At 35.2% G+C, this 14411-nt stretch overlaps 2 protein-coding genes across 2 annotated transcripts; both read left to right on the top strand.

Annotated features, from left to right (window-relative positions):
• Window positions 1-921: 921 nt before the first annotated feature.
• LOTGIDRAFT_233624 (hypothetical protein) lies at window positions 922-9111 on the top strand. The gene is made up of 13 exons (XM_009060376.1): window positions 922-1001; window positions 1652-1963; window positions 2412-2702; window positions 3939-4220; window positions 4698-5030; window positions 5636-5797; window positions 6100-6115; window positions 6452-6486; window positions 6678-6737; window positions 7149-7205; window positions 7358-7423; window positions 7802-7879; window positions 8232-9111. The coding sequence occupies exons 1-13, from the start codon at window positions 932-934 to the stop codon at window positions 8357-8359; spliced, it is 1890 nt and encodes a 629-aa protein (XP_009058624.1). The 5' UTR covers window positions 922-931; the 3' UTR covers window positions 8360-9111.
• A 3724-nt stretch (window positions 9112-12835) lies between these two features.
• LOTGIDRAFT_163820 (hypothetical protein) lies at window positions 12836-14080 on the top strand (the record flags this gene model as incomplete). Its single annotated transcript, XM_009060375.1, has 2 exons — window positions 12836-13489; window positions 13601-14080. 2 exons carry the CDS (start codon window positions 12836-12838, stop codon window positions 14078-14080), a joined length of 1134 nt encoding a protein of 377 aa, XP_009058623.1.
• Between the last annotated feature and the right edge of the window lie 331 nt (window positions 14081-14411).

The raw sequence follows: 14411 nt of genomic DNA, 5'->3' as shown, positions 1-14411 counted from the left end.
CAATATACCGGTATTTTATGCGCCTAAATGCCATCAATTTAATTATTACGACAATATCTGGGATGTCGCCTTTTAAAATTGTTTGAACCACAGAGAAAGAGGAAGAAATACGAACCAGGATGTTAACGCCCGGCAGATCATTCTGCATAGATTCCATTACTTTTTTTATTACCAACAAATCAAATGGACTGCTTACGTTTATGTTTTAAATCGAACCCTCATGATCAATTTGCTTGACAATAATTGTACATTTTGGGTTCTTGCTGATAATCTTTCTTCTTCGTGCAGTTCTGAAGTATACCCCACTATTTCATGCGTTGTTATTCCATTTACATATGAATATTACCGATCATATGGGATGTTGCCCTTAAATTTGTGAGAAGAGGAAGAATTTAATGTAATCCTCATTTTGGAGGACTAAAAGAGTATAATGGCGGATTCATCTACAATAATGGCCCTCGCACAATAGCGATCAAATCGCATTGCTGCATGAACAACATGTCATAAGATTCCAACACTAAGTTTTTGATGACGTCACTAATCGCAAAATATGCCTTATCACATATGGCCCTTCGCGATTAGCGACGTTGTCAAACAAGTAGTAGTCTTAGTGGAATTGCCGGAACTACAGATGTCTGTTTTAGAAAACAACTTTAAAATCCCTTTAAGAATTATAATTTCTATCTTTTAAGCAGCTTTGTTTTGTAAAATATTGCGGTATTTCATGCGTTGTCTAAGAATATTTTTGACCTTTGCATGGGATAAATATGAATATTAGTGATGTCACTTTTATCTCGGATGTTGCCTATATCTGGGATTTCGCCTTTTAAATTTGTTTGAACAAGAGAAAAGAGGAAGAAATACAAACCAGGATGTTAAACTAACATAATTCAACTATTATTCAATTGTAATAAGGACCATATTATATATAATGGCGGACACAATTAACATCTTAGTATATTGTGTCTTTTTATATTTGACGAATACCCTGATACCCTACCGTGAGTATTTTCAATCTTAAGATGAAGAGGTATACGCTCGTGGCGGTGGGTCTTTATTCTGTATTACAGAAGCGAATTGTGTTGATAAAGTGTCGGTACATTGTGCTGCCTATTTTTAACCACAAATAGACAGTGTACGGTGCGGGATTATCGATACAGTAGATAATGTTAGTAGTGAACGCACGAAGTATGGGTCCGCTCACGCAGCGGGCACAATTCTATTTTCTACAGAATCGATTATCGTACTTGTTAGGTGCATTATAGTACTTGTACAAATAATTGCATAGTTTAGTAGTTACATATAGGATAAGTAGAAAATATAACGACTTTCGACATATATTCGACTATAGAGATCCACTTTTTTATCAATGTCCTACTCAGTGTATTGTTTAAACCGTAATAAACTGCGTAGTTATTAGAGATGACTTCATAGAATGTGAGAAAGTAAATGACACGCCTTAGTTTTTTTAGTATGTCACTTATCTGGAAATTAAAGGGGCACGTTCACCATCCGTAATGTAATTTTCGTGCAGTTCTAGTACTTCTGAAGACTATTTATATATCATTCAATGCACAACTCAACCCCCGAAAATACCGATTGTTGCCCTGAGCAGTGTTTTTGACAACAGATTATGTTCTTTCATGATTAGATGGGATAAGGTTGAGTGGTATACCAACTGTTAATTATGGATTAAGACAGAGGTTTAAATGCTCTCAAGGTGGTTTGAGGGGTATAAGCGATGCTACATTCTATCGTAATGGAACAAAGTTTGCTGTGGTTAAAAGAAACCCTTGGTGCAATTTGAAATTAATAAATGAAGGCGAAGGTGATTTCGGGAAAAGGTGTTCCTGGACAACACGAACTTTGTTCATTAAAAAGGTAGATGATAGCTATAACAATACAGTTTGGAAATGTGAAAGCAGAGGAGACACGTCTAACGAATTCACTCTCAAAGTTAAAGGTAACCAAATTAAGTATTTCTTCGCTTCACTTCAATTTTTCACAAATATCTAAAAATGATATTTTAGCAAATTCAAATACTTTCAACAATTAATAGAATTCCTCACCTGCCGTTACGAAATCTGTCCTTAAAATGAACCTTTGATTGGTTGAACATTTTAATGACATAGACCATGAATGTTAGCATAACATCTCATCCAAAGTGTGGCAAAATCGAGAGTAAAATTTGTGTGGTAAGGGACTCCTCTATGGTCGGTATCGCGCGCGACATCCGCCACGACCACAATGGTAAAAATCATGAGATACAACCAGATCAATTCAGGCCTGACCAAACAAATCAGCCAAATTCACCACGAAAGAACCTTCCCCCAAAGAACAATTACAAACATTATATACAATTCATAACTGTAAGAATTGAATTATAGCTGCAAAAAGTCTTCCTATTTCAGATTTAAATCCCTGTTACTTCAATGCTTCGATATCAGGAAATGTTAGTAACGTAGTTGAAGGAGGCGACTTACGTCTTACTTGTCATGCCATTGCTGATGGTGATGATGATGATGCTGGTAATAAAGATCTTAATTACTCTTGGACTATTTATTATAATAATGGTTCTGATATGAAGCCTAGAGTACAGACGCTTGATAAAATAGCTTCAAGAGGCGACACTGGCATGTACAGTTGCCAAATAAGGAAAAAAGACTGTATGAGCGAGGCTCAAATAGACATCAATGTTCAGTGTAAGTGTAGTAGCCTCTTATGTTCTGCATTGAGTGTTCCTCATCGAGTCATTCCTTAATCGAAATCATTCTTTCTTTTATATCTGTTCTTTAATATTTCAGAATATTTTTCCTTCCACTTCCTCATTTCTGCATACGTGCCAGTTAATTTATTGTGTTCATCATCATGTCTGGAACTTACTGGGACACAGAATTTTTCTCTACCAGCTGATAAAGTTCAATATCAGATATCTGTATTGTCATCTAAATATTTTCTCTACCAGCTGATAAAGTTCAATTTCAGATATCTGTATTGTCATCTCAATATTTACTTTATCAGCTGATAAAGTTCAATATCAGATATCTGTATTGTCATCTCAATATTTACTTTATCAGCTGATAAAGTTCAATTTCAGATATCTGTATTGTCATCTCAATATTTACTTTATCAGCTGATAAAGTTCAATATCAGATACCTGTATTGTCATCTAAATATTTATTTTACCTGCTGATAAAGTTCAATTTCAGATATCTGTATTGTCATCTAAATATTTTCTCTACCAGCTGATAAAGTTCAATTTCAGATATCTGTATTGTCATCTAAATATTTACTTTATCAGCTGATAAAGTTCAATTTCAGATATCTGTATTGTCATCTAAATATTTACTTTACCAGCTGATAAAGTTCAATTTCAGATATCTGTATTGTCATCTCAATATTTACTTTACCAGCTGATAGAGCTCAATTTCAGCTATCTGTATTGTCATCTAAATATTTACTTTACCAGCTGATAAAGTTCAATTTCAGATATCTGTATTGTCATCTCAATATTTATTTTACCTGCTGATAAAGTTCAATTTCAGATATCTGTATTGTCATCTCAATATTTACTTTACCAGCTGATAAACTCAATTTCAGCTATCTGTATTGTCATCTCAATATTTTCTCTACCAGCTGATAAAGTTCAATATCAGATATCGATATCATTGTTTTAGAATACAAAATCTTAATGTTCCTTTCTCATAGAATCAACATTAACGTATCGCGATATTCTAGATAATCGCCACTACTAGATAAGACGTAATTAGTCGGGTTCAGGTTTAGGGTTGGGTTCGGTTATTTTTTCGGATAATGTTTTGTGAGAATTTAAGGAATTTTGTTTGTTTTATGAATTTGTTATTGCTGATTCAGTAAAATCACCTGAGGAAGTAAATGTATTGGACTACAGTCATTTAAGTCGAATGTAATTATTTCAGATCGCCCAACAGTATCAATCCATTCTGAATCAAATTCTACCATCAACTTAACCTGTGTAGGTGACGGATATCCCGATAATTTTACATTTTATGGTTGGCATCACTTTGTCAATGGTCAACAAGTTAGAGTTTTAAAGGGCAACAAAACACGTGGTTCTTCAGTTTTAATATTGGACGGAGTTACTGCCCTTGATAATGGAAAATATGTTTGCTTATTAAGCAATGGTATACCTCAAGATGGCAAATTGAATTCCTCTGCTGAACATGCGGTCAAATTACCAGGTATGTTTACTGCTTAGAGTGTAACCCAACCTGATAACAATTTCATATTTTATTCGTGTCCATAGTAATCTAAATTGTTTTGTATAACCGCCAGGTTCAAATGACGTGATTTTAACAAATCAGAGCATGATATATAGGTCAGCTTTGTAAAGAAAAAGGTCGTTCTGACTTTATCTTTTAGTGTCGAACTGACGTATGGTAATATTGTACGGTCAAATTATCCTTGTTTTATGGGGGCAAAAATCACGTGTCTTCATTCTGACAATGGTATACATTTTTCAAAATATACTCTGTAAATTGGTACCTCAAACCTCAATTAAACGAAGGCTTTGACTCATGCTTATTTTTTTTTTAAAGGCCATTCATTGAAAACATCGTTATATAAGCTGATTAAATATTTTAACAAAAAACCAAGTTATAAGCATGCTTCTTGCTCTAACAAACTAACTTTTGCCAAGTGTGTTTTATTTATTTCAGTGACACCAATGGCCATTGAGAACACGATACAGGAAATCGAAATGAACACTGGAGATAATGTTAATATGACGTCAGAATTTCTGACCGAGGACGTCCAATCCGTTACGCTTATAGAACCCGGCGACACACAGGACAAATTAAGTGTTATGGACGTTGTCCAAGTGGAGTACAGGGAGATAGAATGGTATGGAACTACTGTAAATGCATCAGTTAGTGTGGTTCAATATTCGATCCAAAATGTTACGAACGAAGGACAGTATTATTTCAACGTGTGTAATCTGCATGAATTATGTGATGTTTCTTTAGGCTACAAGATATTATTCACTGTAAAAGGTAAGACAATTATTAGTTGTAGTATTTCTTACTCTTCAGGATATCACTTTCATAAGGAAACTCACTTATGATTGATATACTTCCTCATGTGAAAAGTTCATAAGCTTCTATCAATGTTTCGCCAAAATGTTGTTTTGGATTTCGTGTTTTGTTTTGCGTTTCGGATCGTTAGTACATGTTCATTCAACATATCCTGCAGATCATATCTTGCCCACATAAATTTCAAAAATTTTAATAAAAATCTGAAATATTTTTGTCGCAGCATAGTAGGACCTTCACATACCGACTCTTTCAAAATTTCAGCTCAACCATACGTCACGAGTCACTGAAATCTCACCGTCAGCGGCTTATTTCTGCTGTGTCGTTTTCCCCGCAGGAAATCTGTTTTGTTTATTTTAGACAAGATAATGATGACACAGTTCTTTGCCATTTACGTCATTAGCTTAATAACCACTTCTGAAAAGATACCGAATCGTCCAACCCAGCTGCTGATTGACATCGCATAGTCTAGAAGAGTCGTCATAATTTCACTAGGGTTTGGTTAGATGTAGCTTGTTCAACAGAAGAGTTAACTTAACGTCATAATCTTTTGTCTTTTGTTTCAGAACCTTTTCCGGGAATAATTGACACAGAAGAACAAAAGAAAAGTCTTCCAATTATAATCGGATCCGTTGCCGCACTTATAGTGCTCATAGTCATCGTCATTATTGCGATTTGTGTAGTAGTCGTTCATCGAAGATCCTCCACGAAAAGTATGGATACAATTGGTAAGAGTCGAATTTCTGAAGAGCTTATGCTTTTCTGAAATGTACCTTAAATTCAAAAGTCAAAAGTAAAGCCGATTAGGGCTCGTAGCAATGCTCCATCAATAAATGAAATTAATCTATGTAGAGGGGTTAATATACGTGCAGGCAAAGTGGTGCTTTTGCAAAAAAGCAGGACATTGGTTACAACTTTTCTTTGAACCCTCAAAAATCTGTTAATAATCAAAGAAGTAGATCAACAAGGATGGCTGAAAAAAAAAAAAAGAAAAAATGTTTTCTAAAAATCTTTAAAAATTTTCTTTCAGATGATTTGGTCCACAGGTAATGTAAATTGTCTTTAAAACTTGATTCGACATCGGTACATTGAAAGTATAGATTAAATACCGAGGTACCTTTTAACTTGTTAGGCTTATGGCCAACATAAGCTTAAAGTGTAGTTGTCTCCCTTATGTTTTGCTAAAGCCTTATTTGAAACTCGTATTCTGAATGGCTACTCCTAGGCCTGACTGCATTAAACACATAAATGCCTACTCTAGGCCTTCATCAAGAACACGATTTTAAAGAAACTTATCACATTCAATGCGTGTATATCAATCTACCTTTTTATAAATAGTTTTATCAGAATTTCATCTCCGTCCAAGTATCTTCATTTTACAGGTGTTCGAATCCAACGTATGACGATCGAGACGTCGGTGAGTAATCTTCGCGATGTCAAGTTCACATTAATCTACAAATTTTACCTTTTCTTGGTGCGAAGGGCATTATGAATTTGAGTAAAACTTAGCTGAGAAATTTCTCGTGACCCCGGGGCCAGGAGAGCTAGTTTTAAATTTCCTAATTGGACTTTAAGGATATGAGTAAATCATAGTTACGTCTTTTTCAGAAATCATACCAAATGAACTGTATCATTCTTCGGATCAAAACGACAGCAACCTCCAGATGAGTAAGACGGTTTTAATATCTCTCATACTATATTAAAGTAACGTACAAAACCAACCAAACGTTTTGTTAGTTGAAAGCCAGAACCTGCATTTAGTTTTTGAAGAACTAATAAAAATCCGTACAAGCAATACAATTCGGTTAATTAAAATCTAGTCCAAATAATGTCAAAATTGAGAGTAAAAGTTATATATTAGTGAACTCCTCCAAAGAGAAGTCTTGCTTTTAGTCATCAGCCCTCCGTTCAGTTATCTGCTGTTATGAAACGTTTTGACACACCGAGAGTTATCTATCGTCTTTATAAATCACGACCTATAGTTTATGGTTTGAAATACGCTGTTGATAATTAAAATAAAAAATGAAAACGAGCTTTCCCATGCCATGGAAACTATACATTGTTGTTGTTTTTTTTCAGCCATAATACCAAAATTTGATCTGTACCATGCTTCAGACCCACAGGACAATGAGATGGGTAAGTAGGCTGTAACCTTAAACAACATTAAATTCTAACGCAAAAAAAAAAAACAAAACAGAATTAATGAGGAATACCAGATGATTATATTTTCTCCAATTAGAGGTACCACCACGCTATTAAGTGTTGACTAAATAATCTTATATCTTCAGAAATAATCCCAAATGACCTGTATGTTCCATCAGAACCGACACAGGATTCACATGACAAAAATATGGGTACGTATTTCAAACAATTTAAACAAAATAAACGGGTATTATATCATCCATATTTTGCTTTCGGCTGAGATGAAAATAATTGCATTGAATTTAATGCAAATAAAATGAAAATCTGATTAATTATGGCCAAACTATCCAATAAACAAGAGCTCACGGGCGCAAAGAAGAGCTCACAAGCGCAAAGAAGAGCTCACAAACGCAAACAAGAGCTTACAAGCGCAAACAAGCGAAAGCAATATATTAGTTTGTACATTGTAATTATAGCTTGAATTTCAATATGGTGACTGAATATCGGAACACTGGTCTGGAGCAACTAAAAGAATTGCTTTGGTATTGTTTTTAGTTAGTGACAACTTCAAGGTTTTTTGATCTTTTTAGAAATAATTCCAAATGAGCTATATGTGAGTGCTGATGCAGACAACCAAGGTGGAAACCAAGATACTAATGGTCTGAGAGGTAAGCTGAGATATCGTCCCTATTTTTTTTATATAGCAAAGCGTCTACTCCAATGCTGCAGTAGTTCTATCAGGATGAAAAATTCAATTGAAAATACTACTGTAGTACCCCAAACCAAAATTAAAGGTTTGAGGGGCAAGATATGAACAATCACCCTTTGTACAGCTATGGTAACACTTTTTGAAGATGTTGCAAAAAAATCTTGGGTTTGTAAAGGGAAATATGTTCTTGTATCCATCCCAAATTCGTGACTCCACAAATAACGAACCCATAGTTTTATTTCCACATTCCTATTTAACAAAAAGTAAAAGTGTTAGACGTCGTAATTCGAGTTGACGTATTTCTCTTGTAGATGGAACATCAGATGAGATGTACGTTGGTGGGGAGACTATGCAAAGGAATGAAGAAATCCAAAAACAATTCAAATCCAACAATGAAGACCACGAACAAGTATATATGAATGATCCAATGACTCACTAGGAAGACGTTCTGGCGTTTGTGCTTCAAGTCCTAAAGGTGCCCTCATATCCAAGCGATTACCAGTTACGTTTGGTTGCGAATAATGAAAGTTACCATGAGTACTCAACACAACTCAAGAGTTCGTATGCATGAGAATTTCGTTATTCTTATTCGCAACCATATTTCAATTGATAGTCGCTATGGTGTGAGGGCCTCTTTAAGATTTAACCAAAAAAATCACTTCAGTCCAGCAGGTGCCAAATAAGCTTCTGCAGCGTACCATTATCATGTGTGACCATACGGAAAACATTTGGAAGCTAAGTGAACCTTCAGTTTGCTTGCCTTACAGGACAGCTTAACGTGATGCACGAGGCTTCTGTCCTCAAGATGGTCCTTGGCCAAACCTCTTGATCTTTCCAGATCATCCTTATCCATTTAGCAGCTGGGTCGACTTGGATAATGAGGACAGGTAAAAGGCTTTCACACACAGAAACATTTAAACTGTTATTAATATATCATTCTCTTCCAAGATTACGAAATCCAATTTTTTAAAATCCATTTTTTAATTTATTCCGCTATCCATTTTTTAATTTTATTCGTGTTTTCATTAATCTTTACATCAGTATTTGTCAATGCTATTTAATTATTAGTCTTTTAAAATTTTATATTTTTTTTAATATTCTTATTATAATTTTGCCTCTTATTAATTTGATATCGTCTGTCTCATTTTTTAAAATTTATTCTAATTTTTTTAATAAAATTTTTTAATACTCATTATTGTTGCAATATTAGCTGGTAGAATGGAATCTCATTTACTATACTGAACGTCAAGAGGTGTGTGTTCTATAAATCCTTATTTAAAATATAGGTTAGTAAAGACGTCTGGACTCTCAGACAACGAAAAGAAGCAGTAGAGTAGCCTATTAAAAGAGATTTTTTTAAGACCACATAATATGCAAGTGCCAGTGTCTTGTAAGGTTCATTTTCAGAAATTTTCAGACGTTTTTTTTTTACCCTTCGGTACATACCACTCTTCACCTCTCATCTCTGTCTGTATTAAATATATGTTGTTGACCCGACATATTTGATAGCTGAACATGTATTTTGTATTTAATACAATTTCTAGTTAAACCTGAAGTACAGGGTTGGAAATAGGCTGGGTTCATTTGAGACCATATTTGTTTTAAGCAACGTAGCCTGAATTACTTGAAATAAACAGAGCCATAACGACGGAAGTGACTAAACTTATCAGCACTTATCACGAGCAATTATCATCAGTGATATTATCCGGTTTCGTTGATGCAGGTCGGATGGGCTGACGAGGAAACGGTGTTTAGTCGTTTTGATGGTACAATACACCGGAAGCCGCAGACTGTGCAAGCATAAAATTCATCCAAAAAGAGTAGGGTAATCCTACTGTAAGATACACCACTGCATGACGATGCCTGTTCTTATTAGCCCTATATGAGAAGAACAGAAAGGCGTAAAGCTCTATTTCATTTCACGATAATGGAAATAAAGTGGTAGTGGTGATAAGGGCCCACAAAAGATTCGTATATCCTCATCATAAATTAACCAGGATAAATTTGCTCGGTTATTTTATCATTTCTTGGTACAAAGTTCAAACTATTTCGTAAGTGTCATCCTGTTTGCAATAAAAATTCAAACCAAATTTAGTCATTTCAACTGTGATTGACATAAACTCAAGGACGTAAAATATTATCTAATTCATTACTTTTTATCGACATATCCTCGAGTCAAATAATGTCCAATATAAATTTTACAGTTTTAAGATAAAAATCTCGATGTTATCAATTTTGAAACAATACTAGAAACATTTTTCATATTACTTTTTTTTGATTTGTGTATGTGATAAGTATGGTATGTTATTTTATGTTTTCCACCTGTGAAAGAATTTGGATTTTGAAGACTGGTAAAATGGTGCAGTGTGCCTATATGCAACTCAATCAGTTTTGTTTCTCATTCATTTGAGCTGCCCGCTAGTAAATAGTTTCTGTTGGAATTAAGCCAGTTCTTACAGCACTGCTTCCACTGAGCAAACGTTATGTAAATACAACGTGTACGTTTTCGTGAAATCTTGAGCAAACGATAGGTAAATACAACGTGTACGTGGAATCTTCATGAACATTAAGCAGTAAAGCCCTCGTTGAAGAACTCACAAAGAAGGGGTGGTTACATACCATTTTTATCATGGTGATGACAATTTCAAGGCTTCATGTATAACAGTAAACTGTTAGCGATATAAATATTTTGAGATTTACAGCAAGTCCTTTAACATTCAAATATAAAAAAGACATTAGCCTCAATGAGTTATGTGTTTACAAAATGTAAACAGGCATTAGATATTAGTCAAGAAACGACAACCATATAAGGTGATAGTACTGGAGTATACCAACCAAACCTGTTATGTAATTATTAACATTAATTCAGTTTTTAGTTACCTGAATTTCGCCTTGACCCACTAGGTATAGTCCCACTAGGTATAGTCCCACTAGGTATGACTTTGAATTGTAAAAATAAAATCTATATTTGGGTTCTGCATTTTGGTCTATTGTCATAAATATCTTCGTAATAATGCCAAGGTTTAATCCAGGGTCGAGTTTTATTCGATCTATTCATACTTTAATTGATTATAAAATGCAAAAGAATAGAATTCAATATTTATGTATAGAAAGCCAGTGCTATGTCTTCTAAGAATTCTTTTCTTAAAGCTTTATGATTTATTACAATTTATTTTGACTGATCTCTGGTAAAACCTTCATTCGTTCGTAATGCTCGGCGATCACGTCTTTAAAAACCTAATAGAACGAATTACGTTTCGCAAGTATGTTCGCAAAACCTGTGTATTCCAGTTTGTAGCAAACAGTTTGTAACACCAAACTTTCAAATAAGAAAGTTCTCGTTAAAAATATATATTTATGTCATTCGTTAGGGATTGAATGAGTAACACAAGGGCAATGAAAATAAAAAATTAAATGGTGTTTCACCCCTAATTTTTTTCATCTTTGAGCTTTATCGTGTGTATAAAAATTAGAATTAACTTTAATAATAAAAAGGTTGACAACGTATCAAATGGCGTACGTATTATCTCTTGCGTAAATATTACGAAACAACCTAACGCGTATTGTTCCCCTTTTAAAAGTTCAAATTATATTTTGTCACGCTGGGAGACACCCAAATTTCGAAACTTTACAAGAGTGACTCGATCAGTTTTCAAAACTGATTCGCTTTACTCACTGAATGCGGGTATTCGTCGTGTAGGCCTCCTTATGTACATTTAAACTTAACACTGCAATTGATAAGCCTGGGGCACATTAGGCTTATTATTAGGTCACATTATGCTAATTAGCTATTGGCCATTGTATTCACTGAATTGAAAAACTATTTTTATATAGATTGTATATCTAGTGAATTAGGTCGTAACTTTCGAGAAATTTTGGCCGATAAGTTATCTTATGTCATTTGAAATTTAAGTTATTGTTCGTGACCTGCTTTTGAAAAGAATATTGCCGTAACGTAAATCAATGAAACGTCCGAATATCAGAATTCCATTTTATCATTGACGTTTCAAATGCCTAATAATTTGAGCGATTTCGCTATCCTATCGTAAGGTTTGGTGTAAAATTTTGAATTGACTTGGCATCTATACCGTTAACATGATCCATAGAATAAGTCGTATGCAGCTTTTATTTTATTATAAAGCCATACGAAACGAATTCTTTGGAAGGGTTAGATATTCAAAAACTTCAAAAACTTTTAATTTGGATATTGTGATATATAACGAATTGTTTTGTAGGGTGACATATTCTTAAGCATTTGATTTTTGATCATATTATATTTATAAGCATTGATTAAGCTATTTTGATTCATTATCATTGATATGTCGATTCATATTTCGCACTGTGGGTTAAGGTTCAATCACGATCCTTTATAGATCATATGATTCATCTCCGTGTGAGACAGACGAATTACCGAGTTTTAGTCTATTTCTCCATATTATTTGGAATGATGATCAGAATATCTGTTGTCTTATTCATTTTGTACGAGTCTACTGGCGTATTCATGCTTCGTTTGTGTGACAATCGAGACTACATATCCAAGTATAGTCAGCTACACGAGAGAAAACTCCTAAGCGACGTAAATAGTAACATGACGTCATAATAGTATCACGTGATCACTTGTTTACAACGATTGAGAAGAGAATTTTTCTCGAGGATTCCCGAATAGCGCAGTGTTGTTGAACTATTCTTGGCGTGAAAACAACTCAGTTGACCTGTTATTGCTGGGTTATTCTAGATGACTAATAGCTAAACAACTTGATTATGTACAGCTTGGCGATAAGTGGTTCGTTTATTCGGTGAGTGTGTGGATTCATATAAAAGGCAGTCAGTGAGGTGAGCCATGCACAATTTTACTTTACTCGATCGAAGAAACAGTCGTAAATACACAAGATTTTTCAACGACGACGAGTTCAACATGCGATTGAATAGTAGTTTAGTGTTTGATTCGCCATTTGTAGAACATTTTAATCATGAACCATGGGCAACTTCACCTATACGCCGTGGACGCCACCCGGCTTTCTCACGAGTTCCTCGGCCCGGAATGGACCATATAGCGGACACGCAACGTAGAGTGTTAGATCACTTCCATCGAGAAGTCGGAGGGGATTTTGGATTTCGAAGGCTGAATGAAGAAAGTTCGTCTGCTAGAGGACGGAACGGTGGTTTTGATGACTCACGTGCTCGAATCATTCCAATACAAGTGATAAGGGAACCCCGGCGAGAATTTTGTGAAATTCAAAGGCGACCGTCCCCCTGTCCGAGGTACATTGATGTGTCTGATGATAGTGACTGTGATGAACCGAAGTATATCGGACCTAATGATAACAACAATGGACTGAGAAATTTACAGCCAGTCGGAAGAAGCCCTCCTAAACGGATTACAAATCAAGGTCGTGTGGACAGTCATACGGAAAGATCGCGTCCAGTCTCTGATAGACTTCCACTTACAGTGCTACAGACAAACGATTCCTTAACTAGAAACGTTCAACCTTCCGCCAGTCGTCCGATTTCACAATCCGGCGCTGCACGTCAACATTCTACATCTCAGACTGCGTCTACGAAAGCGTTAGTATAGAAGCAAATTCCAGTCCAACACATCGAATCGACTCCGGGATACCCTGTATATGCCTACCTCAAATCTAAATTAGAGTCCGATGGACGACAGATTGATTATATTCAGGGAGATGGGAATTGTTTTTTCCGGGCCCTCAGTAAGGAGGTATACGGATTGGAAGAATTCCACGCGGAGGTTCGCCAGGCTGTGATGGACGTCATAGAAAAATATCCTAAAAAATTCGAACAATTTCTAGATGACGATTCATCGATGAAGGAACACATCAAAGATATGCGACTTCTGTCGACATGGAGTACGACGATGGAAATTTACGGCGCCGCAACGCTACTTCAAAGAGACATTTACGTGCTGTCTCCTAACCATACCGGAGAATCGTACAGTTGGTTGCTGTTTTCACCACGTTTTGCCTACAACGGAGAGATGAAATACCATCCGTGTTACATCACGTTATGTCATACGAACGGTAACCATTATGATCGTATCGCCGCAACACATCATGAATGTAACTGTAATTTGAACGCTCCGAAATTAACTGGTGCCGAATGTTATGTGGATCTAACGAATGCGGAGTTGTCGGTGTATTAGTGGTGTAATGCAGTATTGTGCTATAGTGTGTAAATGTGTTTGTCGTACGCCTGCGAATAACGAAGGGAGTATATGTGTTGGTAATCAAATTGAGTGTAGAGGACTTGCACATGATCGAAATGTTAAATACGAATTTTTGAGGTATGTTTAGACTCAATGAACCTTCCCAATATCAACATTTGAAACACGACAGTCGGGTATGGATGCCAAATAAATACAGCCGATTTGAATTTGATATCTTATAATTAAAATAGACTTGAGTAACGCCTTTTGTAATTGTTGATTATGTCACGCAGTTCTGTTTATCTTTTTCGTGTGAAGTTATGAATTA

Source organism: Lottia gigantea (assembly GCF_000327385.1).
Source record: "Lottia gigantea unplaced genomic scaffold LOTGIsca_42, whole genome shotgun sequence".
Classification (NCBI taxonomy): Eukaryota; Metazoa; Mollusca; class Gastropoda; family Lottiidae; genus Lottia; species Lottia gigantea.
The sequence above is the reverse complement of the archived record's forward strand: the minus strand, read 5'-3'. Positions and strand labels throughout refer to the sequence as shown.